Genomic DNA, 27380 nt, shown 5'->3' with positions numbered 1-27380 from the left:
TGGTTCAAATTTCAGATACACAAGATGAGTAAGTCCTAGAGTTTACTGTACAGCCTAGGGCCTATAGTTAATAATATTGTATTGTATACTTGAGCATTTGCCAGGAGGGAAGATCTGACAGTCTGTGTTCTTATCACACAAAAAATAATAATAAATAAAGAGGGTGGGAGGAGACTTTTGGAGGTGATGGATATGTTTATGGCATTGATTCTGGTGATCATGATCATGATATGTACTTATCTCCAAACTCATCAAATTAATGCATTATCAGTTTTTTTGTATTATATCAATCGTACTTAATAAAGTGGGTTTTTTGGGGGGCGTTAAATATTTCTTTATTTATTTGGCTGCACTGGGTCTTAGCTGCGGCATGCAGGATCTTTGTTGTGGCACACAGGAACTTCATTGCGGCATGCGGGCTCTTTTAGTTGTAGCATGCAGGCTCTTAGTTGCGGTGTGCAGGATCTAGTTCCCTGACCAGGGATTGAACCTGGGTCCCCTGCATTGGGAGTGTGGAGTCTTAACCACTGGACCACCAGGGAAGTCCCAATAAAGTGGGTTTTTTTGTTTTTTAAAGATATTAATGTAGTAGGCAGAGCACAGGCTCTGAACTCAAGAGAGAACTGGTTTTGAATCTCAGTCCTTGCCTTAGCTAACATGAATAAAATTTAAAATTCCTCCACTTTGAGGATTTTGGGGGGGTTACAAAACATAGAATTTGGGCAAGCATATAGGCGATAAAGGGTGATAAACATTATTTTTCCCCTTAAAAATAAAACAAAAATTTAAAACATCACCTCATATTCATGATCATTATCATCAATATCCATAATTGCTAAATTCAGCAAGTACAGCCAGGAGATAAAAGAAGTACTAGGTTAGACTTTCCCAGCCCCCTTTTCTCCAAGGGTATGTGCAGAAGGCAAAAAGGTATAGTGAGAAGTTAATTACGTGGATTGGGTTTTTGACAGCAGTCTGGGCCTCTTCCATCCTCTCCAACCTCATAATTAAACATTCTATTTAAATGGAAGGTAACATTTTGGGAGAATTGCGACATTTAGTGCCCAAACTGCCTGTCTTAATTATGTGCTCCACTGGGAGCTGTCTCAGTTGTCCAATTATCTTTTCAGTTTCTCCATCTTTCCATTTTCCATCTTTCAATGGTACTTGCTGCCTGCGTATGATACAGGGCATGAAAGGTCCAGTGAATATCCCACGTAGCTGCCTGTCGCAGCATATGTTTTGGTTATAAGGTGGCACTATTGTCTGATTGGATATGTTCAGGGAATCCAAGTAGATAACAATGTAACACATCTATGGCTTAGATGACCATACTATTCCATCTAAGAGTCTTTGCAAAGTATGGCCCCCATCTGCTGTGTGGACAGGTTGGCAGTACTATACACTGAAAGGGTGTCTACTGCAGTCAATTCCCACCTGTACCTTTGGGTGGAACAGAGAGAGCCTATATGGTCTATATTCCAGGACTGGCCAGGTCTGGTACCCTTGGCTACGTGTCCAAGAGTTCTCTTTGCTACTCAACTGCATAGCTGACAGCCTAGGCATGTTTGCTGGGCTTTCCTGACCTCTTGTGTTGGAATCACCATGTCTCATTTTGGGGCTCAGTCCTGAATTACAGATGGATTATCTATACATGTGTGATTGTGAATCCAGGTGGCCATGGCCCTTACCTGGGTCCTTATCTGATGATCTCATAGATTCCATTCCAATAAATTTCTGTTGTTTTAATCCACCTAGTTCGTGGCACTTTGTTGTAGTAGCCCTAGGAAACTAATATACTGATTGACAGCGTCAGAAATGTGCTGTGTCCAAAACCCAAGGGGATGTCATTACCTAGTGGACACATTTTTTGCCATAGGCTCCAGTCTGCATATTGTCAGTTGCTGACACTTGGTCCTCATAAAACCCTTTTCAATAGGCATCCGCATGGTTACAACCAAGGGATGTGGGTCTTGTGCAATCTCTTGCCATAATGCTTCATCCTCACAGAGGCTGAAACTTAATTATCCAGTTGTCCCACCGCCAGGTACAACACCACATCGCCAGTGCACTGGCTCCTGCCCATGAGTCAGTGAAAATGTAACAAGGTACATTTTGAGGGGTATTTTCCAGGGGAAGCATCGCAGCCTGCAGTTCCTCCCATTAAGCAGAATTCTCTTTTCCATGCACAACTTTAAGCATTTTCCTTTGAGGCTGCACAGCAGCAGTGGTCTAGTACATCCCATCTGTTTTTAACTTAGCTGATATGTCCATGAACCAGGCCCAGGAATACTCAGGAATCTTAGTGTATTGAAGCTCCCTAGAAGCTCAAGGTGCTGGAACAGACACTGCATCTGACATAACTGCATCTGGAGAATGACTAGTCACTTATTCATGTAGATGTGAAATGCCATGAATGACCAGTTTGCTTCTTTTCTGGATATTCCACTTCCACTTAATAATGAATGCTGTTGTACAATATTCACTTTGTTGGTATTCACATTTCTAACCCAGGATAGGGATGTTTGTGTAACACAACCTGCTATTGGTTTGTTAGTCTTCAGTATCCAGTGACTAATAATGAGCCAGTAATTGTCTCAGAAACGGGGTATTTTGTTGTACTGGCTTGAATAGTGTCCCCTCCAAATTCATGGCTATCTGGAACCCATAAATGTGACTTACTTATTTGGGAATACAGTCTTTGCAGATATAATCAAGTTAAGATGAGGTTACACTGGATTAGGGTGGGCCCTAAATGCAATATGACTGGTGTCCTTATTTTTATAAAAGGCAAATTTGGACACAGTGACACAGCCATACGAAGAGAACGCCATGTGATAACAGAGCCAGAGATTGGAATGATATGTCTACAGGCTAAGGAATGCCAAGAATTGCCAGAAACCACCAGAAATAAGGAAAAAACAAGGAAACATTCTCCCCTAGAGCCTTCAGAGAGGCCAACACCTTGATTTCAGACTTCTGGCCTTCAGAACTGTGAGACAATAAATTTCTGTTGTTTTAAACCAGCTGGTTTGAGGTACTTTGTTGTGGCAGTCCTAGGAAACTAATAATACTCGTTGATGGTGTCAGACACGTGCATGTCCAAAACCCAAGGGAATGCCATTGCCTAGTGACCACATCTTTTTGCCACAGGCTCCAGTCTGCATAAATGTCAGTTGCTGACTCTTGCAGCTCAAAAGCCTTGTTATGGCTGACTGGCCAGAATGGAAGGGCAGCCTGTACAGCTTGTTGGATAGTTTCTAAGGCCTGTTATTGGACAGTGCCCCTTTTGAGTGATCTTATATAGTGAGTTAGGAGGATCCTCATGTGAGGTATGAAGTGCCTCCAACACCCAAACGTGCCTATCACATGTTGTGCCTCATTTTGTTTGCTGAAGCTTTTAAGGCCAACAATTTTTCTTTAAAAAGCTCAGGGCTTTTTCTCTGGGCAGCCCACCTGGTTTCCAAGAATCTTCCTTCAGTGTTTAGCCCCTGTATCTTATTGGGATCTTAATCTTCCAGCCCTGGTTCAGATAATTGACTCATCTTATGAAAGGCAGTCTATATGCTGTGCTTAGCCCTTCCAATCAGAATAGTGCCATCAATGTAATGGTAACAGGACATCTCTGGTAATATTTCAGCCTTTTTAGATCTTGGCCTATTCACTAACGATGAATTGTGAAGAGTTTAGGTAGCCTGTGGCAACATGATAAAATAAAGGTAATTAGAAACTTGTGAAGGCAAATTGGCACTGATTTGCAGAATGCAACAGGATGCCGAGAAGGTATTAGCAATGTCCACCAACCATGGCAAGACAGACTCCTTCAGTCTGCATTACAGGCTCTGTGATTGTTCATACTGGAACTGCACGTGTGAGAGAGACTACTGCCACACTGAGCTTCTGGTAGTTCACAGTCCAGAGCCAGATAACATTGTCTTTTTCACTGGCCACTGAGGGCCATTATGTGACATAGTTTCTTTAAGCACCTCTTCCTCCACTAGCTCCTTGATCAGTATAGTGACCTCTGACGTCTTCTACTCCCTCTGTCCTCCTTCCCCAGCACCCTATACTACTCACGGTAACTACATGACTATACCGAAGAAGTCTAGTAGGCTCCAGGTTGGGTACTTGCGTCACTACCACTGTTCTAATTGTGGCATTTCCCCATTGGGAACATCCCTAATGGTCAAGAGAATTATTACCTATAATTAACACATCTATTACCACAACACATTCAGCAGTATCAGTTACAACCATCTGAATGGGTATTGCTCCAAAAGAGTCCACCTGTAAAGTTATACCAGTCTATTGATCAATCTGGAAATTACTTTCCAAATTATTTCTGGAAGTTATTATTAACTGCTTCAAGTAATTTTTTTGACCACACCCAAGGGTGATTTCTAGCACCGCAGTAACTTATGTCCCAATGTCCAAAAGGGCTTAAAATGTTTGGCAACCTTGGTCACTGTCAAGTCCCCAACATACCTTGACCAGTGCAGGTGGCCTTGGGTCCCTCTTAAGGAAGGATGGACCTTTGCCTTTACTCCAGTCCTATTTGTTCTTAAAGGCGGTAAGGAAAGAGAGGCACTATTGAAGGCACTGGATCAACACCAATCTAAACAGTACAGACCTCTACAAGAGGATCCAGATTCTCTTGGTCCTCTTCCTGTTTGCCCAAATTAATACTAAAGCTGGCAGGTATCTTCCCCTGTTACAGAAGATATACAAATGGACACATCAGGTAAATTCAAATGAAAACCACCATGCACCCACCAGAAAGGTTAAAAAGGAAACACATAAAGTGTGTGTTAGGTATACAGAGCAACTGGAACTATAATACATAGCTGCAATCGGAAAACCACTTTGGAAAACCGTTTGGCAATGTATTACTATAGTTAAACATATGCATAACCTATGACCCAGCAATTCCCCTCCAAGATGCACACATATACACAGCAAAATACACAAATGAGACTGTTCAAAAGCACTATTCCTAGTAGCCCCAAGCTAAAAACAAGCCAAATACCATCAACAATGAGAGTAAGCGAACTTTATCAATTAATCTCACAAACTGAATATTTGGCAAAAGAAGTCAGACCAAAGGGGTTAGAAAGTGTGCATACAATATGATTGCATTTATGTTCAGTTCAAAATCAGGCAAAACTAATCTGTAATATTGTAAGTCATGTGATGGATATCTTTACAGGAGACCAGTAGGGGACTTCTGGGGTGCTAGTTATGAAACTGATCAGAACCCAGTGGGGGCCTCCTGGGCACAAAAACCTTTCTGTGTCCCCAGTTTCTTATTTGCAGGATAAAGGCTTCAGCCTCCTAGACCTTCCTGAATACCAAAGAGCAGATTCAAACAGTTACTAATCAAGGAAGTAAGGGAATGCAGAAACCAAGAATGAGCAGTTAAGAAACTATAGTGCATGGGACTTCCCTGGTAGTCCAGTGGTTAAGGCTCCATGCTCCCAATGCAGGGGGCATGGGTCCAATCCCTGGTCCGGGAACTAAGATCCCACATGCTGAGTGGCATGGCCAAAAAAAAAAAAGAAACCGTAACGTGACCATTAAAGCAGGATCCTGGTTCCTCCTCAACGGATATATATAATCATATCTTTGCGTTCTTCTGCAGGAACTAAGGCTCCCACCTAGGTGGAGGAAGGTAACTTCAGGCTGAGCACAAGAGTCCAGGAACACTGCCCTATTACCTCACCACCAGTCAGAAGAAAGTCACACACCCTGAAGCCCTCACCCCAAATTTTGCCTGTTAAAACCAGCAGGGAGTTTGGGGTTTTTGAGCACAAGCCACCTGTTCTCCTTACTTGGACCTGCAATAAACCTTTCTCTGCTCCAAACTCCACCACCTCAGTTTGGCCTCACCGTGCTTCAGGCACACGAACTTGTATTCAGTAACAGTTACTCTAAGTTCGAGCAATTTATGAAAAATCACCCATCTTTAACGATTTGGGCACTTTTTGGCATGTTACATTCAGAAAGTGGACTTTAAACACTTTATTTATTTATTTTTAATCATAAAAACTGTGTCAGGAACAGCTGCACAACCACACCCCCAAGGTCACAAACTGAAGCAAATGCACTCACCAGCAGTAAAGGGTCACTCTCCTTACGTCCTCCTCCACAGGCCAGGCTGCAGTAACGGCCTGGAGATTCATCTTTAGCCTCCTCGGAATCCGCTCTATCTTCCCTTCCACCTGCCAGAGCCTTCGGACTCTGTGGCGGCATCCAGCGCCAACCCGTGGTAAGCTGAGGCTGAGAGAACAGGACGACCCTTTTTGGCCCTCTGGGACTCCTGGTTCACACTACATGTCCCAGAAGTCCCCGCGGCCGGAAATAAGCTTCCCGCCAGAGCGCGACCGGAGGCGCCAGAGCGCGACCGGAGGCGCCAGAGCGCGACCGGAGGTGCCACATCACAGCTGGGACGGCAGACGCGCGGAGTGATTTGCGGAGTCGGCGGAGGAGCCGCCGCTCACGGCTTGTACTTTTGGGACGAGTACGGTTCTGAGAGGGGCTCGGAAGGCTTCGGTTGCTGGCTCTCTCGGATCTTTTGGGTACTGGACTACATTTTCCAGAAGCCTGCGGGTGTAACGTTACTTCCTACTAGGTTGTCAGCGCTGTTAATGCTGGAACGAGCTGAGCCGCGCAGCGGCTGTCGGAGCGCGGACTGTTGATGTGGACCGGACCGCTGGGACCTGGCAGGACGCCGGAGAAGCAGAAGGTGAGGCGTTGTCTGAGCCCCGGGACAAAGACCGGCCGTGTCTAGAGCCTCAGGCCTTAGCACGCCACTGTGTGTGTGTGTGTGTGTGTGTCTGTCTGTGTAACGTGATGTGCCTGTGGGACTGCATGATTTTGTGTGACCACTTGAGAGAGTGGCAGTTGTGTCTTCAGACGTGAGAGCGGTTGTGTTAAGCTGCGAGAATGACCAGATAAAGAAACTTGTCTCCAAGTCACAGACCTGACGTCAGAATGAGAATTTTAGAGCCAGAAACAGCCTCAAGTTCGGGGGGCTGAGGAGAGAGGAGGCAAAAATCGAGGTAGTAAGATTCCAGTTTCCCCTCAGGAATCAACCTGGAGCCCTATGCGGATTCTCGACTTCCACTCTGGTTCCCAAAGAGGGAGGGCATCATTGCTCAGGTCAGTCGCTGAGCTTCGGCTGAGTGTCTACTTTAACTCGTGGGGTGGGGGGCGTGGGGTGGGGCAGGGAGAGTAGAAGATGTTTGGTTCTAACAAATAAGCCTGCGCTCAAAGAAAGGCTTGGTGTCTCAAGATTATTTAACTCTTACCAACTTCTCTGACACAGGTGACCAGAGAACAAGGGAAGAGTAGCTATTGGACAACTAAGATTTTTATCCAAGGTAAGTTGTTTTTCTCTTTTTTGTTTCTGAATTGACTTCTGGATTTTCAGGATATAGCTTTCTGTCCGCGAAAATCTATAGCAAGAATCCTTTTAGTGATCTGGTTCTTGGGCGTTGCTATTCCAAAGAATAATGGGGATGGGGGGAAGTTAGAGGAATGGACCCAAAGATGTTCCACTCCATTTCTCTCCTTTTAACCTGAGGTACACATATTCGTGCCAAATATTTTAATGCCGCCTGTATACATAGTCCTTTTCTAAGATTTTTGAAGGAATAGAATAAATCCCACAGAGTGAAATTTGAAGCCTTTCTTTTAGTATTTTCTTCTCAATTTTATTGTTTAAAAGATGATATTGTAAGTATTTAAAAGGTTCAAAAGAGCATTCAGCAAATTCTCCCTCCCAGCTCTGCCCTTAGTCACGGAGTTTTCCCACTTCAGAGGGCAACCAGTGTGACTAGTTTCTTGAGTACTTCCAGGGGGATTCTATGCATATATTAGTACATGACGGGCTTATTCATTTTTTATAGCTGAACTGTATTCCATACTTCTTCCATGTTTAGAAACTGACCCTTACTAACTTTCAGATGGCTATCAGTCTTTTACTATTGTAAACGGTGGTGGGATAAATATAGATGCTCATTTGATGAGTTTATTAGTAGGATGAATGCTACTTTCTAGGCCAACTTATGTGTGGACTTTAAATTTTAATACTTCTTGCTATATTTTCCCTCAGAGAGGCTGTATCATTACTTTACTAATCACTATTTTTTGATTTTATGTTTTATTCAAGGTACTTTGCTAGTTGTTGGAAAGCTTAAGAAAATTATTAATATGCTATTGTAGAGTTTTCAAACTATGGTGTTGTTACCTTATTTTTTTTGTGTGTGGTAAAATCAATTCACTGAGCCATGATCAGCATTTTTTTTAACTTTTTATTATGAAAAATTCAAACTGTACAAAAATAGACAAAATAGTAATGAACCTCTATGTACCATCCTTTGTTCAGCTTCAATAATGATTGACTCATAGCTAGTCTTGTTTGATCTATACCTCTGCCCACCCCAAAATTATTTTGTAGCAAATGCCAGATGTTGTTGTATTACTTCATCCATAAACATTTCAGTGTGTATGTGAATGATGAGTCTTTTAAAAAACTTAATCACAATACCATTATTTTCTCTCAAACAATATTTCTTTTCTTTTTTTTTTTCAAACAATATTTCTTTAATATCAGATATCCAGTTAGAGTTTAGACTGCCTCTTCGGGCATATCTTTTTTAAATTTTAAAATTTCTTTGAATCTGGGTCCAAATAAGACCTATGTGTTGCGATTGGTTTATAATGTATTTGTTGAAGAAACTGGGCGATTTGTCCTGTATAGTTTCCCACAGTCTGGTATCATTAACATGTTTTCTGTATTTCCTATAGACTAAGAGCCTTAGCCTACATGCACCAATTTGAATTTCCTGGATGGGATCAGAAGGAGATCCCAGATTAATTTTCAACACCTTATAATCCAAATATTGGGGAAGGTTTCCTGGGTAGGGAAAGTTCAGGCTCAAATGGACCACATACCAGGTGGACAGTTGCTTCTCCCATTGGACAATCTATGGTTAATGGGTCTGAGGAGAGTATGTGCCCTCAATCTGACCTACAGCCCTTATGAAATGGCAGCAGGATTGAAAATCCATAAAGTTAGAGGGAGACATTATTATTAAAAGACCTCATATGTGATGAGTCTTCATGTGCATGGAGGGTGAGACATACTCCCTCTAAATATAGGAAGTAGTGATAAGGAGGTTTCCTAAAGTTTCTTTGAGATGTGAGTCAGACAGGAGGCCTTAAATTAAGAGAGATTAAGGCTTGAGGCAAGAGAGAGACACATGTAGGTGTCCTTTTGCCACACTGCCATTTATTTATTTATTTTTCACATCTTTATTGGAGTATAAATGCTTTATAATATTGTGTTAGTTTATGGTGTACAACAAAGTGAATCAGCTATATGTATACATGTATCCTTATACACACTGCCACTTAAAAGGGAGCTGTTTAGGGGCTTCCCTGGTGGCACAGTGGTTGAGAGACCACCTGCTGATGCAGGGGACACGGGTTCGTGCCCCGGGAAGATCCCACATGCCATGGAGCGGCTGGGCCTGTGAGCCATGGCCGCTGAGCCTGCGCGTCTGGAGCCTGTGCTCTGCAACGGGAGAGGCCACAACAGTGAGAGGCCCACATACCGCAAAAAAAAAAAAAAAAAAAGGGAGCTGTTTAAAGAGACCATTGTGTCTCTTAATTAAGCCAGCTGCCTGGGACCTATTGGGAGATGAAAGTTCCATTGAATGCCTTTCGCAAGAGCCCAACATTGTGTGTTTTGAGAAGTGAAATGTATGCCTTGGTCACTACTAGTAATGTCTTGAACTCTGAAGGGAATAAGGATTGTCCTGGTGAGTCCTTGTGTATGTAGAGATGAATGACTTTGATTTATGTTTGAGTATCTGTAAGGCAGGAGATTCCCAGATTTCTTTACCCTTATAGGGACAACTCTTAGGCAATGGCCCAAGAGTTTGTAAAAATGTGCAGATGGGACCATTTGTTTGTCAGGACATTTGTGCAGAGATGACTTCCTAAAGTTTGACCACTTGTTCTGATCCTTGGATCCTGTCCTTTATGGGGGACATCCTAGTTAAGGAATGGAAAGCAGCAACATTCCACTTAGCTCCATCACCTATGATGGTGGCAGTGCTATTCATAAATTCTGTGGGCTCACATTGCTGTTTACTTAGTTAACCCCAGGAGGATTCCTAGTCAAGGGCTCTGAGGGAGGGGTGACCTCCTCTAGCACCATGGCATCTGGCAAGGGGCTAAGGACAGGGAAGACCACTCCCTCCTGTAGGTGGAACATTCCAGAGGGCTCAGGCTTGGCTGAGTCTATGGGATGTACCTGTGCTGAGTTTGTGGGGGTGCTGCCTCCATGATCCAAGGCATAGTAGGCATCTGGGTTCAGAGAGTCCCAGGCTTAGGGTCTTTGAAAGCCTTTATCTCCAAGAGATCTTAGTATATAGCCAGCAGTTGTCACTCTAGTGGTGTATAGCATAGGGCCAAAAGGGGCACTTTCTTGCATCTTAAGCCTGTAGGCACCTGGTGGCCATCAGAGGGGGTTCAGAGGCATGAGAGGAGGTTGCTGCAGCCTCTGCAGAGGCGTCTCTGAGGGCATTAACAGGAGTGACTGCTGATTTTAATTTGAACAGATTCTGGAGCCTTTTGTTGGCAGGGTTCCTTTCCAAGGTGGGGTGATTTGTAAGTAATGGCATCAGTGAGATTAACTAAAATTTGTAAGTAAGGAATATGTTGCTTCCAGACCCAAATAAGACTGAAAGACATTATGGGTGCTGAGAGATCTTACTGTAGTTTCTTGACAGTGTCAGGCATAGAGTTGCCCTGTTTTACCAATACTTTTCAGGAATTTAACGAAGGTGTCAGGGCTTTGCATTATGTGTGAGGCAGTGGCCTATGTCTTTTTTTGTGAGCTCTTTTGTGAGTATTTTTATGTCCTTAATGAGCATGTTAAATGAATCTCCTCAGAGGAGGATGTCATCCATATAATGTCATACCTGTGCTCCTGGAAAAAGGTGGATGCAGTTAAGACTGTGTCCAATGGCAAGGCTACTGAGGTATCTGTGGGTAGCCTGGCAAAGGTACATTGTGTTAGACCTTGATAAGAGAAGTATTTAGGGTGTGGGTTTAGCAAACTTCCTGTGAAGAGGAATTGAGAGTTTTTAGCCATGACACCAACATTGGGTCAAGACAGCACTTGTGAAATATTTTATCACAGGCTCGTACCTCATGCTACACACAAAAATTTACTCAAAATGCACCATCAACCTAAATGTAAGAGTACAAGCAGCCAAAGGGGAAAAAAATGCATAAATTGGATTTCCTCAAAATTAAAAACTTTCAAGCTTCAAGGGACACCACCAAGAAAGTGAAGATACAGCCCACAAAGTGGGACCCAAAATTTGAAAATCACAAGTTCAGGAAGGGAATTGTATTTTGGAATATATGAGGAATTATTACAACTGAAATAAAAAGACAAATAACCGAAATTTTTTTCTTCCTTTTTCCTTTTGGCCACGCCACGACGCATTCCCCAACCAGGGATCGAACCCATGTCCCCTGCAGTGGAAGCACGGAGTCTGAACCACTTGGACCTCCAGGGAAGTACCACCAAATTTTTTAAATGAGCAAAGAATTGGAATATACATTTCTCCAAAGAAAATACACAAATGACAAGCACATAAAGATGTTCAACATCATTGTGGAAATGCAAATCAAAATCATGACATACCACTTCAGACCCACTAGAATGAATTTAATCCAAAAGATGGCGAAGATGTGGGAAAAATGGAACTTTGATATATTGGTGGAACTGTAAGATGATGCAGCTGCTTTGAAAAAGAGTTGGCAGTTCCTCAAAAAGGTAAACATGGAGTTACCATATGATCCAGCAATTCTATTCCTAGGTGTATATATCTAAGAGAAATGAAACATATGTCCACACAAAAACATGTACATGAATGTTCTTAGTAGCATTATTCTTAGTAACAATAAGTGAAAGCAATGCAAATGTCCATCAACTGATGAATGGGAAAAATGTGGTGTATCCATACAATGGAACATTATTTAGCAATATGTATAAAGGCAAAGATACTAATCTATGCTGCAGCATATGCTAACCTTGAAACATTATGCTATGTGAGAGAAGCCCATCACAAAGACCACATATTGTATGATTACATTTATATGAAATGACTAGAATAAGCATAGGTGTAGATATAAAGAGTGGATTAGCAGTTGCCAGGGTCTGAGGGAACAAGAGTGGGAAGTGACTGCTAAGGGGTATGGGGTTTTGGGTAATGAGATTATTCTAAAATTAGATGGTTGTGCATCTCCGTGAGTATACTAAAAACCACTCAGTTGTATTTTTAAAAGGATGAATTTATGGAATGTTGAGTTATATGTCAGTGAAGCTGTTACAAAAAGAAACAAGTATAAGGAAGGTTCTATAGCCAGTGGGGGCAGAGAGTGGTTAAATTCACAGACCTGTTTGCTGATCACGTAAGTGTTAATTGTATAAAGAATCTAGTGCATAGTATGTGCTGTATGCAAATTATTTGTTGTACAGCCACTTTCTCAAGTCATCCCCAGCCTTACATTTAGAGGCAGAATGATGTTCAGCAAGATAACAAGGGAGTGCTGCCTCCAGAATTCCTGAGTTCAGCTGAGGCCATGATTGGATGCAACAGGCAGCCGCCTTCTTATTTTGTTTTTAATTTTTTGGCAACGCCACGTGGCATGCGGGAATTTAGTTCCCCAACCAGGGATTGAACCTGCGCCCCCTGCAGTGGAAGCGAGGAGTCTTAACCACTGGACCGCCAGGGAAGTCCCCAGGCAGTTTTCTGTTAAAGGATGTTTTGGGGAATTCCCTGGTGGTCCAGTGGTTAGGACTCTGTGCTTTTACTGCCGAGGGCCCAGGTTCAGTCCCTGGTTGGGGAACTAAGATACCATAAGCCATGCAGCCAAAAAATAAATTAATTAAATAAAACTTTAAAAAATTAATTAAAAACAAAAAGAATGCTTTGGATTTGTTCCTTGGTTACTTGATGAGTCTAGTGTGACTTCGTGCGGCCTGGATGAAGCCTACAATTTGGACTCAAAATGCTTCTTGCACCTTGGAATGTGAGAATGAGCCAGGGGGGCACCCTGAGCTATTTATATTTAGTGTGTTGAGTCTGGGGGAAAAAGGCAGATCTTAGTTGTGGGAAGTGTTTGTTCCAAGATTTGGCCTACATGGATACAGAGCACTTCTAGGCCTGAGGGCCCCATCAATGTCCTTGAAGCAGGTATGACTTGGATACATTTTGGATCAGAGGCCCCTAGTCTGAAAATATTAACCACTCAGGACAGGTCAGAGAACCCTACGAACATCATAGGAATTGGGTACTGCTTTAGCATAAATTAATTCTTCTGTATCTATGTTTTTTGGGATTGGGGAAGGGATTTGATTGTTTATATTTCTGCAAATCTCAGTATATATATTGGGGCATGGAAGGGACCAGGTGCCATGAAAAGGGAAGGAAATATTTATCTTAACTTAGTCATTTAGAAGGAAGCCTATTCTCACAGTTTCCTTTTTCTTTACTGACTCTGTATTTTCAGGACTCAGCGCTTCTCCAGAGGAGGACTAATAATTTTCCCTTCTAAGCCATGCCCCATGTGAGTTGGTGTTTTTTCTTCTCCTCATGAAATAGTCATTGTTTTCTAGGCTATGAATGCTCAATATTCTTATCTCCAGATTTTCTGCCTCACTAAGCCCCACCCCTCTCTTCTCTAGCCATACTTAGGGATCCATTCTGCTAATCAGGAAATGTATTAAGGAAAGAGTAGAACCTCTTGTGTCAGAATGTGCTTTGATGAGATGGGACTACACATGCAAAATTCATTCTTTCTCACTGACCTCCATTTTCTGGTTGATGAGGATAGAAAATTGCTGTTTATCTCAGAATGTGGTGAAATCTTTGGTCTGTGAGGCTTTTAAGATTGGAAATGTGATCAAATGTAGGATTGAGAACAGAGAGAGAGCATGTCATATCAGTGAGTACCTCAGAGGTGAATACCAGTGACAAGGTCCATTTCAAATTTGAATAGAATGTGTAAGTCAGGGGCCACATCTGTGTGAGTTTAGCTCATCTTTCATTGGTTTTCTGTTGCTCAGAATAAGCAAAGTGTACAGTGAGCAATGATGAGTGGTAAAATGATCATCCAGAGGGTTAGATATTTGCGAATTTTAGAAACAGAGCTGATGTTAGAGAAGGAAAACAAACTAAATACTGGAAAATAAGAAAATGATTACAGGGAATTCCCTGGTGGTCCAGTGTTTAGGACTCTGTGCTTTCACTGCCAAGGGCTGGGGTTCAATCCCTGGTGGGGGCACTAAGATCCCACAGGCTGCGCTGTGCAGCAAAAAAAAAAAAAGTAAAAAAGAAAATGATTATAATTATAATATGGAATATTATATACCTTATAAAAATGATGTCTATGAAAGGATTTGCCAGGACAAGGAAGAATATTATTGCTAAGTTATTCTGAGACTTGAGTTGGAAATAAATTCTTAAATTATATAGAAATCTTATTTTCTAAGATAAACATTTTTTTTTTTTTTTTTTTTTGTGGTACACGGGCCTCTCACTGCTGTGGCCTCTCCCATTGCGGAGCACAGGCTCCGGACGCACAGGCTCAGCGGCCATGGCTCACGGGCCCAGCCGCTCCGCGGCATGTGGGATCTTCCCGGACTGGGGCACGAACCCACGTCCCCTGCATCGGCAGGCAGACTCCCAACCACTGCGCCACCAGGGAAGCCCTAAGATAAACATTTTAAAAGACATTTGGAATGGGCCCATCAGTTTTGTTTTTTTCTCTTTTTTCTCCCTCCCTTCCTCCTTCCATCCTCTCTTTCTTCCCTCCCTTCCTTCCTTTTTCTTATTTTCAATTCTTTAAAGGGAAGAGGGGAGGAAGGAATTTGCAACTTATTTGAGAATTTGCATGTGTTATGTGCTTGCACACGGTATTTCATTTAATCAGAGAACTCCACTTACCTGGCTTTTGTTCATTCTTGTAACTGTTCACAAGAAGCTATGACAGAGTAATAGGAATGTTTAGAAACTATTTAGGTGCTCTGCATTTATCACACTCTCTTCCTTTCTGTTACTTAGCCATATTGCAAGCTTCCAGCTTCAACGTATTTCTGTTTTGGCCACTTTATGTAATACTTTTCTTCTCTCATTACTCCTAAAAAATATTTCTTTATTTTACCATTAACCCTGGGTTGTCATTTCAGAGTTTGGTGTCATTCAAGGATGTGGCCATAGACTTCTCACAGGAAGAGTGGGAGTGCCTGGACTTGCAACAGAAGGATTTGTACAGAGACGTGATGTTGGAGAACTACAGCAACCTGGTCTCACTGGGTAATTTCGTCTGTTCCTAATAATTCAGCTTCAGTCTCTGTGAAATTTAGAAAAGTTTCCAAGTGCCTAGCTGAATTTCAGACCCCTAGTCCCAAATAAATTTTTTGTGCTTTATAAACTTTGAAATGGACAGCTCCATTGGGCACTTTTATCTACTCTTTTCTTCAGATATCCTTTCTCTGAATCTTTCTGTAATTGACCTTCTTACTTGATGAACAGTGGACTCAATTTTAATTCTGGACAAACAGAGTGTAACCGTATCTATTTCCATTCTTATAAGCAGGATTTTCCATTTCTAAGCCAGATGTGCTCTCCTTATTGGAGCAAGGGAAGGATCCTTGGAAGGTTGTACGGGATGTGACAAGAGGTCTGAGCCCAGGTGAGTAAGAGATGATCAGGCAAAGGGAAGCCGTTGTTAAATTCCTTCATAAGTTGGCCACACCTTTGAGTTATTAGCTCCAAAGTTCTCCTCACAGACCCAACCAAGGCCTTTTACTCCTAGGCCTGTGGAGTAAAATCCTGAGCCCTGGAGGACAAAACTGTTTTAGCATCAGTTACCTAAGGAATCCCCTTCTTTGCTCCATTTACCACTTCCCTTGTTTTCTTTCATGTTCCCCTGTATTTTCAAACAGGGAATAGCCCTCCTTTTTCGATGATAACCATTTTAACATTTTATATTTTTGATCCAGTGAAACCTGTATGAGTCTTTATCCAACAAATATTTTAAAATACCCTCTATATTCTAAGAATATAACAGTAAACAAGAAAAATTCTGTATCCCCATTGATCTTTCCTAGCAGAAGAAATAGTAACAAATAAAAATATACAAAGAGTGATGAGTGTTATGAAGCAAAACAAAAAGCATAGAGAATCACAAAGTAATGGGGGGAGTTGTTCTTATAGAAAGAGTGGTTAAGGATGGCTCTCTGAGGTGCTCGCATTTGAGGGGAGACATGAATAGAGTAAGACATGCAAATTCTGGGAGAAGAGCAGGTTTTTGTTTTTTAGGGTTTTTTGTTTGTTTGTTTTTTGGCCGCCCTGCGTGGCTTGTGGGATCTTAGTTCCCCAACCAGAGATCAAACCCAGGCCCTCGGTAGTGAAAGCTCAGAGTCCTAACCACTGGACTGCCAGAGAATTCCCAAGAAGAGCAGTTAAGGCAGAGGGACTAGCAGTTGCAGAGGAACTGAGGTAGCAGTGAGTTTGATCCTTTGAGGATCAACAGATAAGTGTGGCTAGGGTGAGTCAGGGAGAACAGAAATAGAAGAAAATAATGTATCAATACAGATTCATCAGTTTTAACAAACGTACTGCACTAATGCAAGATATTAAGTTATTACTGATCAGGGAACCTGGAGGGGAAGGAAAAGGGAGCATGTGGGAACTCTCTGGACTTAATTCAGTTTTTCTGTAAACCTAAAACTACTCTTAAGAAATAAAGTCTTAATTAAAAAACATAAGATAAACTATAGCATGGGTTCATAGCAATTCAATTCAGATTCTGAATTATAGGCTTTTTATTTAACCCTTTTTAAGATCTTACAGCTGCATCTATTTTCTCCCATGCCAGGAGTCCCAGTTATCAAGGACACTAAGAATGATGCAATTAGAATATCACATAATTACATATTTTATCCCACATTATACAAGAAGCCTCTAAAATAAGAAGATCAACACTACCACTAATAATATGATTACTCAAAACACTTTGCGATAATTGTTTTGGCAGTTTTTTGTTCCCTTCATAGGGTATATCACAGTCAAATTACTATGTTTGAAAGTTATTTGAAGTAGTTTTCTTGTATGGTTATGCCACCAATTGTAAATACTGGTTCTTTTTTTTTTTTTTCTTTCAATTTTTAAGCTGTGCTTTCTTGTAATTTAATTTTGTTTTATAATTATTTAATATATTTATATACCACCAAAGTCAAATCTACAAAACAAGTTATATTCAAAGAAATCTGACCTCTATTCCTGGCTCCTCCATCTGTTCCTTCCCTACCCTGTAACTATGGGGTTTATTCCTCTCCCTTTTTAAAATAAAAGCAAATGTGTATTATACATTTATACTTCCTCCACCTCCTCTCCTTCCTAAGATAAAAAGAGCATAACTATACATACTTTTGTTGACATTTCTTTTTTTTTTTCTTAATTAATTAATTTATTTTTGGCTGCATTGGGTCTTTGCTGCTGTGTGTGGGCTTTCTCTAGTTGTGGTGAGTGGGGGCTACTCTTCATTGCGGTGTGCGGGCCTCTTATTGCGGTGGCCTCTCTTACTGCTGAGCATGGGCTCTAGGCTCACGGGCTTGCTTAGTTGCTCCATGGCATGTGGGATCCTCCTGGACCAGGGCTTGAACCCATGTCCCCTGCATTGACAGGTGGATTCTTAACCACTGCGCCACCAGGGAAGCTCGACATTTCTTTTACAATTAATAGTGTATTTCAATCAGCACTTCATATTAATATAAAGAGGTATTCCTTTTTAACTGCTTCATAGTACTCCATGATGTGGATATACCATGATTATTTCAACCAGCCACCTACTGATGGACAATTGGGTTATTAATCTTTTTCTGTAACAAATTATGCTTCAGTGAAAACTTTCTGCATCAAAAATTTTGAAATTTGCTGGTGCAATTAAAAAATTTTTTATTGCTTAATTTTTTTGTTTGTTTTTTGGCCATGCCACACAGCATGTGGGATCTTGGTTCCCTGACCAGGGATCGAACCTGTGCCCCCTGCAGTGGAAGCGCGGAGTCTTAACCACTGGACCACCAGGGAAGTCCCACTAGTGCAATTTTGAGATAGAGTTCACATAAGTATAGATATCTATACATATCTATTTTTCCCCAGCTTTTCCTTTTTCTTTCCTTAATGTGTTTTTGACATGCTGACCTTTTCTTTTGTTTTTTACTGTAACATGGTCATTTTTTTTTATTTTACTTCTACATAGATAATTAATCCAACATCATTTTTTTTTTGGCCCCGCCACACGGCATGTGGGATCTTAGTTCCCTGACCAGGGATTGAACCCTGCAGTGGAAGCATGGAGTCTTAACCACTGGATGTGGGAAGTCCCAATGTGGTCATTTTTATCAAGTTGTGATTTGGAAAAATTTCCCCATTCCTAAGTTATAGAAGAAGTCACCCAAGTTTTATTCTAGTTATTTCTGTGTTTTCATTTCTCTGAGTAAGGGTATCTGATCCATTTGGAATTTATCCTACTGTAAGCTCTAAGGTACTAATGCAATTTCATCTTTTTTCTGTATGTTTATCCTTATGTCGTATTTTTTTTTGTTTTTGTTTTTTTAAGGGAGAAGGAAGGTTTCATTATTTGCAGCAAGTAAGGAGAGCACTGGGGATCTTTCCCAAAGCAGTGTCTCCTATGTTTATCCTTATGTTTATCACTTTCATTTATTAAAAAAGAGTCCATCTTTTCCCTACTTGTTTTAGCTGCTACCGTTACTGTATGCTAAATTTGCACTTATAAGTGTGTCTATTTATGGATTTTTCTTTTCTGTTCCATTGGTTGCACTGACATCTTATGAGTATGATATTCAGTTTGAGTCCACCATTTCTATCTTAGAAGTTTCATTTTTCCAGGAATATGAAAATAGCATTTGTTTACTTGTTATCTTACAGACTGGGAATCCAGGTGTGAAACCAAGAAGCTGTCATCAAAAAGAGAAATTTATGAACTAGAAGCATCTCAGTGGGAGATAGTAGAACAACTTACAAGCCGTAAGTGGGAGTGCAAAAGTTTTCAAGATGATAAGGAATGCAGAGACCAGTTTGAAAGCCATTTAGGAAATAAAGAGGGACTTTTTAGGCAACTAGTAGTCTATGAAGAAATGCCTAATTTAAGTCAAACCACATCCCTTACTTTACAACAGAGAATTCATTCTACTGAGAAATTCTATGAATGTAAAGCGTGCAGAAAATATTTTATCCTTGGCTTTCAACAGACTGAACATCAGAAAAATCATGAAAAATTCTATGAATGTAAAGAATGTGGAAAGGCCTTTATTTGGGACTCACAGCTTACTTACCATCAGAGAGTTCATGTTGCTAAGAAACCCTATGAATGTAAGGAATGTAGAAAAGCTTTTATCTGTGCCTCGCAACTTATTTGTCATCAAAGAATTCATACTGGAGAGAAACCTTATGAATGTAAAGAGTGTGGGAAGGCCTTTATTCGTAGCTCTCATCTTACTCAGCATCAAATAATTCATACTGGTGAAAGACCCTATGAATGTAATGCATGTGGGAAGGCCTTTTTTCGTGGCTCACAACTAACTTACCATCAGAGAGTTCATACTGCAGAGAAACCCTATCAATGTAAGGAATGTGGAAAGGCCTTTATTCGTGGCTCTCAACTTACTGAACATCAGAGAATTCATACTGGTGAGAAACCCTATGAATGTAAGAAATGTGGGAAAGCCTTTAGTTATGGTTCCCAGCTTACTCTACATTATAGACTCCATACTGGTGAAAAGCCTTATAAATGTAAAGATTGTGAGATGTCCTTTATTCGTGGCTCACAACTTACTGAACATCAGAGGATCCATACAGGTAAGAAACCACACGAATGTAAGCAGTGTGGAAAGGCCTTTAACTATGGCTCACAGCTTATTCGACATCAGAGGATTCATACTGGCGAGAAACCATATGAATGTCAAGAATGTGGGAAATCATTTATTCGTGGCTCACAACTTACTGAACATCAAAAAATTCACACTGGTGAAAAACCCTTTGAATGTAAGGAATGTAGGAAAGCCTTTATTCGTGGCTCACATCTTACTCAGCATCAGAGAATTCATACTGGTGAAAAGCCCTATGAATGCAAAGAATGTGGAAAGGCCTTTATTTATGGCTCACAGTTGTCTCAACATCAGAAAATTCATACAGGTGAGAATCCCTATGAATGTAAGCAGTGTGGGAAGATCTTCATTTGTGCCTCACAACTTAATCTACATCAGATTTTTCATACTGGTAGGAAACCATATGAATGTAAGGAATGTGGTAAGACTTTTATTCGTAGCTCACAGCTAACTTACCATCAGAGAGTTCATACTGGTGAGAAGCCCTATGAATGTAATGAATGTGGGAAGGCCTTTATTCGTGGTTCACATCTGACTCAGCATCAGAGAATTCATACTGGTGAGAAACCATACAAATGTAACGAATGTGGAAAGGCCTTTAATCGTGGATCACAACTTACTCAACATCAGAGAATTCATTCTGGCGAGAAGCCTTATAAATGTAATGCATGTGGTAAGGACTTCAGACGTCATTCACACCTTACTCAACATCAGAAACTTCATAATGGAGAAAAACTGTATGAAAAAATTAATTTAGTAAATCCTTTACCTGTTTGCCTATGACATTCACCTTTGGGATATCAGAAAATTCAGATTATGAATGTGAGAATCCTTTTTTACTTAAACTCATAAGTAACTCACCTTCAGAGAATTCACATTTAAGAAAGGCTAGATTAATATAAGTGCAGAATTACTTTCCATCATATTTCAATCCTAGTTAGACATTAGTGAATTCATATGAGAGCTCAACCCTAAAATGTAGGGTTCTGTTGTACAGTATCACCTGAGCTCCACCGTTTAGTATGTGGGTGTTCCTTTGCAAAAGTTACTTAACCCCTGTTTTAGTTTCCATTAATATCACATATTTCATCATAGTGTTCTGCAATTTGAAGAAGTAAATACATATACCGTAAAGCCTTAAAGCAATGTGTAGTACATAGTTAATGCTTAATAAATGTTAGCTATTATTGTAAACATTACTTTTATTTAGTGTTTTAATCATTACTTTAATCATTACTTTTAATCTTACTTTACAGAATTCAAATGAGAAGGAAACTTTACAAATACAGTACATACGGTAAATCTTTCATCACTCTTACTAAGCCTCAGGTAAATCATTTTGGAACAAAACATTCTAATATTATTAATGTGAGGTTATACCTGATTCTGAATCAAAATTCTTATTAAAAGGAAACCCTAAGGGGAAAAAAGTGTTTTGCCCTTACAAATAAAGCTGCTTGTGAACATTTTTGTATAAATTTTTGCATGAACATAAACTTCCATTTCTCTGGTCTAAATGTTTAAGAGTAGTTTTTGGGTTATATAGTAAATGAATGTTTCTCTTATAAGAAATGGACAAATCATTTTCCAAAGTGGCTTTTCCATTTTATAGTCACACCAGGAACATGAATGACAGTTTCTCTATCTCTACCAGCATTTGGTTTTTTCACCATTTTTAAATCTTAGCCATTCTGATAGGTGTGTAATGATATCTCTTCGTGGTTATAATTTCCATTTCCCTAAGGGCTAATGATGGTGTGCTAATTTGCCATCCCTGTATCCATTGTGGTGAAATGACTATGTCTTTTACTGCTTCATTTTTGAATTGTATCTTTTTTTTTTAACTGTTGGATTGTGAGAGAATGCTTTCTTTATTCTAGACAATACTAGTCCTTTGTTTGATATGTAGTCTGCAAAAATTTTCCCCAGTGCGTAGCTTTTCATCCTTTTAGCAGGGTCTTTTGAAAATCAAAACTTTTTAATTTTGATAAGGTCTAGCTTATTACTTTTTCCTTTTACGGATTTAGCTTTTGGTATCAAATCTAAGGACTTGGGCTTCCCTGGTGGCGCAGTGGTTGAGAGTCCGCCTGCTGATGCAGGGGACATGGGTTTGTGCCCTGGTCCGGGAAGATCCCACATGCCACGGAGTGGCTGGGCCTGTGAGCCATGGCCGCTAAGCCTGCACATCTGGAGCCTGTGCTCCACAGTGGGAGAGGCCACAACAGTGAGAGGCCCGTGTATGGCAAAACAGAACAAAACAAAACAAAACCAAAATATATATATATAGACTCCTTTTCTAGCTCCAGATCCTAAAGATATTCTCCTACATTTTTGCCTGAAGTTTTCATGGTTTTATGTCTTGCATTTAAGTCTGTGATCCATTTTGAGTTAATATTTGCATACATTATAAACTTTAGCTTCATGTTATTTCTTTGTGTTGCCTTATGGGTGTCCAGTTGTTCTAGTACCATTTGTTGAAAAGGCTACCTTCAATAAATTGATTTTGTGCCTTTATATTTGTGTATGTCTATTTCTGTATTTTCTCTGCACACGTCTGAGTGTGCCTATCCCTCTGCCAGTACCACCCTGTCTTGGTTACTGTCACTCTATAGGATGTCTTAATATTGGGTAGAGTGATTCCTCCCACTTTACCTTTTTAAAATTGACTTAACTATTCTAGATCTTTTGCCATTTCATATAAATTCTAGAATAAACTAACCTATATCTACAAAAAAAGAGTTTGCTGAGTTGTAATAGAATTTCAATTTGGGGATAATTGACATCTTTACTCTCTGAGTCTTCCAATCCATGAACATGATATGTATCTTCATTTTTAGGTCTTTATTATGGGTTTAATTGTGTTCCCCAAAATATTCAAGTCCTAACTCTCAGTACCTGTGAATGTGACCTTATTTGGAAATAGAGACTTTGCAGATGTAATCAAATTAAGGTGAGGTCATATTGGATTAGAGTAAGCACTACTCTAATGACTAGTATCCTTAAAAGAAGAGGGAAATATGGACACAGACATATAAGGAACGCCATGTGAAATCAGAGGCAAGGTTGGAATGATGCATCTACAAGCCAAGGAACACTAAGGCTTACTAATAACTACCAGAAACTGGAAAGGGCAAGAAAGAATCATCCCCTAGCACCTTTAGAGAAAGCATGGCCCTGCCAATACCTTGATTTTGGACTTCTAGCCCCCAGAACTGTGAGAAAATAAAGTTAAGTTGTTTTAAACTAAGTTTGTGGTAATTTGTTATGGCAGCCCTAGAAAACTAATATAGTCTTTGATTTCTCTTATTAGGATTTGTAATTTTTGGCATACAGATCGCATACATGATTTATAAGTGTATATCTAAGTGTTTCATTTTCTTTGGAAAAGTTGTAAATGGTGTGTTTTTCCTTTTAGCTATCAATCACTAGTATACACAAATTATATATATACATATATACAAATCAATATACAAATTATATAATTGGTGAGTTCTACAGCAAAGCCATAGACTAATATCAATATAATTTGTATATGGGTTACAAATAACTTGTATACTGATCTTGTAATCTATTATCTTGCTGCAGAACTCACTAATTAGTTCTGCAAGTTTTTGTTTTGTACATTCCTTGGGATTTTCTACATAGATAATCATGTCGGCTATAAACAGGGACACTTTTTTTCTTCTAAATTTTTGTTTTTCTTCCCTTATGGTGACTATTACTTCCAGTGTTATGTTGAGTAAGAGTGGTACAAGCATATATCCTTGCCTTGTTTCTGATCTTAGGGGGAAACTCTCAGTCTTTCACTATTAAGTATTATGTTAGCTATAGGTTTTGTGTAGGTGCTCTTTTTTATTTTTTTATCTTTTTTTATTTAACATCTTTATTGGAGTGTAATTGCTTTACAATGTTGTGTTAGTTTCTGCTGTATAACATAGTGAATCAGCTATATGCATATGTATATCCCCATATCCCCTCCCACTTGCGTCTCCCTCCCACCCTCCTTATCCCACCCCTCTAGGTGGTCACAAAGCACCGAGCAGATCTCCCTGTGCCATGCAGCTACTTCCCACTACCTATTTTATGTTTGGTAGTGTATATATGTCAATGCTATTCTCTCACCTCGTCCCAGCTTACCCTTCCCCCTCCCTGTGTCCTCAAGTCCATTATCTACATCTGTGCCTTTATTTCTGTCCTGCCCCTAGGTTCATGAGAACCTTTTTTTCTTGTTTTTAGATTCCATATATATGTGTCAGCGTACAGTATTTCTTTTTCTCTTTCTGACTTACTTCACTCTGTAAGACAGACTCTAGGTCCATCCACCTCACTACAAATAACTCAATTTCGTTTCTTTTTATGGATGACTAATATTCCATTGTATATATGTGCCACATCTTCTTTATCCATTCATCTGTCGATGGACGCTTAGGTTTCTTCCATGTCCTGGCTATTGTAAATAGTGCTGCAATGAACATTGTGGTATATTGTCTCTTTTTGAATTATGGTTTTCTCAGGGTATATGCCCAGTAGTGGGATTGCTGGGTCATATGGTCGTTCTATTTTTAGTTTTTTAAGGAACCTCCATACTGTTCTCCATAGTGGCTGTATCAATTTACATTCCCACCAACAGTGCAAGAGGGTTCCTTTTCTCCACACTCTCTCCAGCATTTATTATTTGTAGATTTTGTCATGATGGCCATTCTGACCAGTGTGAGGTGACATCTCATTGCAGTTTTGACTTGCTCTTCTCTAATAATGATGTGCATTTTTTCATGTGTTTGTCAGCAATCTATATCTTCTTTGGAGAAATGTCTATTTAGGTCTTCTGCCCATTTTTGGACTGCGTTGTTTGTTTTTTTCATACTGAGCTGCATGACCTGCTTCTATATTTTGGAGGTTAATCCTTTGACAGTTGCTTCATTTGCAAATAGTTTTTCCCATTCTGAGGGTTGTCTTTTTGTCTTGTTTATGGTTTCCTTTGCTGTGCAAAAGCTTTTGAATTTAATTAGGTCACATTTGTTTATTTTTTTTTAATTTTCATTACTCTAGGAGGTGGGTCAAAAAAGATCTTGCTGCGATTTATGTCATAGAGTGTTCTGCCTATATTTTCCTCTAAGAGTTTAATAGTGTCTGGCCTTACATTTAGGCCTTTAATCCATTTTGAGTTTATTTTTGTGTATGGTGTTAGAGAGTGTTCTAATTTCATTCTTTTACATGTAGTTGTCCAGTTTTACCAGCACCACTTATTGAAGAGTATGTCTTTGCTCAATTGTATATTCTGGCCTCCTTTGTCATAGATTAGGTGACCATAGATGTGTGGGTTTATCTCTGGGCTTTCTATCCTGTTCCATTGATCTATATTTCTGTTTTTGTGCCAGTAACATACTGACTTGACTACTGTATCTATGTAGTATAGTCTGAAGTCTGGGAGCCTGATTCCTCCAGCTCCATTATTTTTCTCAAGATTGTTCTGGCTATTCGGAGTCTCTTGTGTTTCCATACAAATTGAGCAATTTTTTGTTCTACTTCTTTGAAAAATGCCATTGGTAGTTTGAAAGGGATTACATTCCATGTGTTTGTATTTTTTACAGTTTTTTCCTATAATTGATATCTAGTCTCATAACATTGCGGTCAGAAAAGATACTTGATTTGATTTCAATTTCTTTTAATTTACCAAGGCTTGATTTATGACCCAGGATATGGTTTGGAACATTTAATCCATTTACATTTAAGGTAGTTATCAATATGTATGTTTCTCTTACATTTTCTTAATTGTTTTGGGTTTGTTATTGTAGGTCTTTTCCTTCTCTTGTGTTTCCTGCCTAGAGGAGTTTCTTTAGCATTTGTTGTAAAGGTGGTTTGGTGGTGTTGAATTCTCTTAACTTTTGCTTATCTTTAAAGCAAATCCTTGAGGGTAGAGTTCAGTTTCTCTGCAGTGTGGGATTTTGGAGTTTGGAGGTAGAGCCCTGAGTGATGGAGTGTGGGTGGGGTTTAGGCCCAGCTCGTTGCAGGGGGTCTCCGAGTGTAGAGGTAGGGTGCTGGGTGGGGGTATGTTATTTCCCTTGCTGCTTTTAATATTTTTTCTTTGTATTTAATGTTTGATAGTTTGATTAATATGTGTCTTGATGTGTTTCTCTTTGGTTTTATCCTGTATGGTACTCTCTGTGCTTCCTGGACTTCATTGACTATTTCCTGTGTTAGGGAGATTTTATTGGCAGGGCTTTGGTTCTGCATGGCAGGAGAGGCTCTGAGGGCAGAGGATTAGGCCTGGGAGCCCAACAGTCTCCCTGGTGCCTAAGTGGACAGGGAAAGCACTGGCTCTGTTCCCTTCTGTTCCTTTGCGCCCCTCCCCACTGTCTCCCACAGGGTCTCCCCTGTTGCCACTGGACCCCTAACCGTGAGTGGGTCCCACTGGGTGTAGGAACTCCTTGCCTCCCCTAGCCACCCCTCAAGTGTGCTGATCCCAGAGGTCCGGCCTTTACTTTTGCTCCCCCATCCCTCCCTCCCACTCCCTCAGGACCCACGTGGCTGGAGGGGGCCTAGGTGGGCAGAGGATCAGGCCCGGGATCTCAGCAGGTTCCTGGGGGCCCAAGTGGGCAGGGGAAAGCTGGCCATGCTCCCTTTTGATTCTCTGCCCTCCCAGTGGTTCCCCAATTTCCCCCTTTGGGCATGGGTTCCCTTCCCCTCCCCCAGCTGTCCCTCAGGGGCGCCAGTCCCATCCCGCCTCCACTTCTCCTTCCGCTTCTCTCCCCTCATGCCCCACGTCCTACCCAGTTGCTGGGGGTTTCTCCCATACCCTTTGGTACCATGGTCCCCCACTGGTGTCTGGTAGGTGCCCTAGTTGTGAGGAGGTGTAAATTCCGTGTCCTAATAGCCATTTTGACTCCACCCTCCCGGTGCTCTTTTTTAAATTGAAGTTTTCCCCTCTGTTCCTAATCTCTTGAGTTTTTTTTTTTTTTTAATCATGAATGGATGTTGGATATTATCGAATGCTCTTTCTGCAGCAATTAAAATTTTTCTGAAGCAGTTGATCATAGGATTTTTTCTTCTTCAACGTGTTGATATGGTGGATTACATTGATTTTTTTAAATGTCAAATCTGTCTTATATACCTGTAATAAATTCCACTCAGTATGTTGTATAATTTCCTTGTTGGATTTGATTTGCTAACATTTTGTTGAGGATTTTTGTGTCTAAAATTATGATGGTTTTTTTTCCCCCAAGTCTTTGTCTCACTTGGGGATCAGTGTAGTACTGGTCTCATAAAATGAGTTGGGAAGTGTTTCTTCTATTTTCTGGAAGAAATTGTGTAAAATCTGTGTTCATTCTTCAAATGTTTGTAATAAACTGCCAGTGGAGACACCTGGGCCCCAGGATTTCTT

The 27380-nt window shown here is 40.4% G+C and overlaps 1 protein-coding gene and 1 long non-coding RNA gene across 4 annotated transcripts; both read left to right on the top strand.

Annotated features, from left to right (window-relative positions):
• Positions 1–6461: 6461 nt before the first annotated feature.
• LOC112392324 (uncharacterized) lies at positions 6462–11594 on the top strand. Its single transcript, XR_003001661.1, has 4 exons — positions 6462–6742; positions 7085–7158; positions 7325–7379; positions 11536–11594. It is a non-coding gene; the product is annotated as an uncharacterized LOC112392324 (long non-coding RNA).
• A 5-nt stretch (positions 11595–11599) lies between these two features.
• On the top strand, positions 11600–22170 carry LOC112392235 (zinc finger protein 345-like). 3 transcript variants are annotated; one of them, XM_024733837.1, is made up of 6 exons: positions 11600–11857; positions 13597–13653; positions 15275–15401; positions 15685–15780; positions 19041–20306; positions 21256–22170. In XM_024733837.1, exons 2-6 carry the CDS (start codon positions 13645–13647, stop codon positions 21264–21266), a joined length of 1509 nt encoding a protein of 502 aa, XP_024589605.1. In that variant the 5' UTR covers positions 11600–11857; positions 13597–13644; the 3' UTR covers positions 21267–22170. The 3 variants fall into 3 exon arrangements, with proteins under 3 accessions (XP_024589605.1, XP_024589606.1, XP_024589604.1); XM_024733838.1 differs by having other exon boundaries at positions 19041–19139; positions 21256–21280; XM_024733836.1 differs by having other exon boundaries at positions 19041–22170.
• The last annotated feature ends 5210 nt before the right edge of the window (positions 22171–27380 follow it).

The sequence above is a fragment of the Neophocaena asiaeorientalis genome, unplaced genomic scaffold (genome assembly GCF_003031525.2).
Source record: "Neophocaena asiaeorientalis asiaeorientalis breed wild unplaced genomic scaffold, Neophocaena_asiaeorientalis_V1.1 scaffold280, whole genome shotgun sequence".
Lineage (NCBI taxonomy): Eukaryota > Metazoa > Chordata > Mammalia > Artiodactyla > Phocoenidae > Neophocaena > Neophocaena asiaeorientalis.
Note: the sequence above shows the minus strand (reverse complement) of the source record. Positions and strands in the feature narration are given on the sequence as shown.

Bases quoted from the DNA above. Each gene is read 5' to 3' on its own strand.
- LOC112392235 (XM_024733836.1), top strand. The intron at 15,402-15,684 runs GTAATTTCGTCT...TCTTATAAGCAG, and splicing joins CAGCAACCTGGTCTCACTGG to GATTTTCCATTTCTAAGCCA. The intron at 15,781-19,040 runs GTGAGTAAGAGA...GTTATCTTACAG, and splicing joins GACAAGAGGTCTGAGCCCAG to ACTGGGAATCCAGGTGTGAA.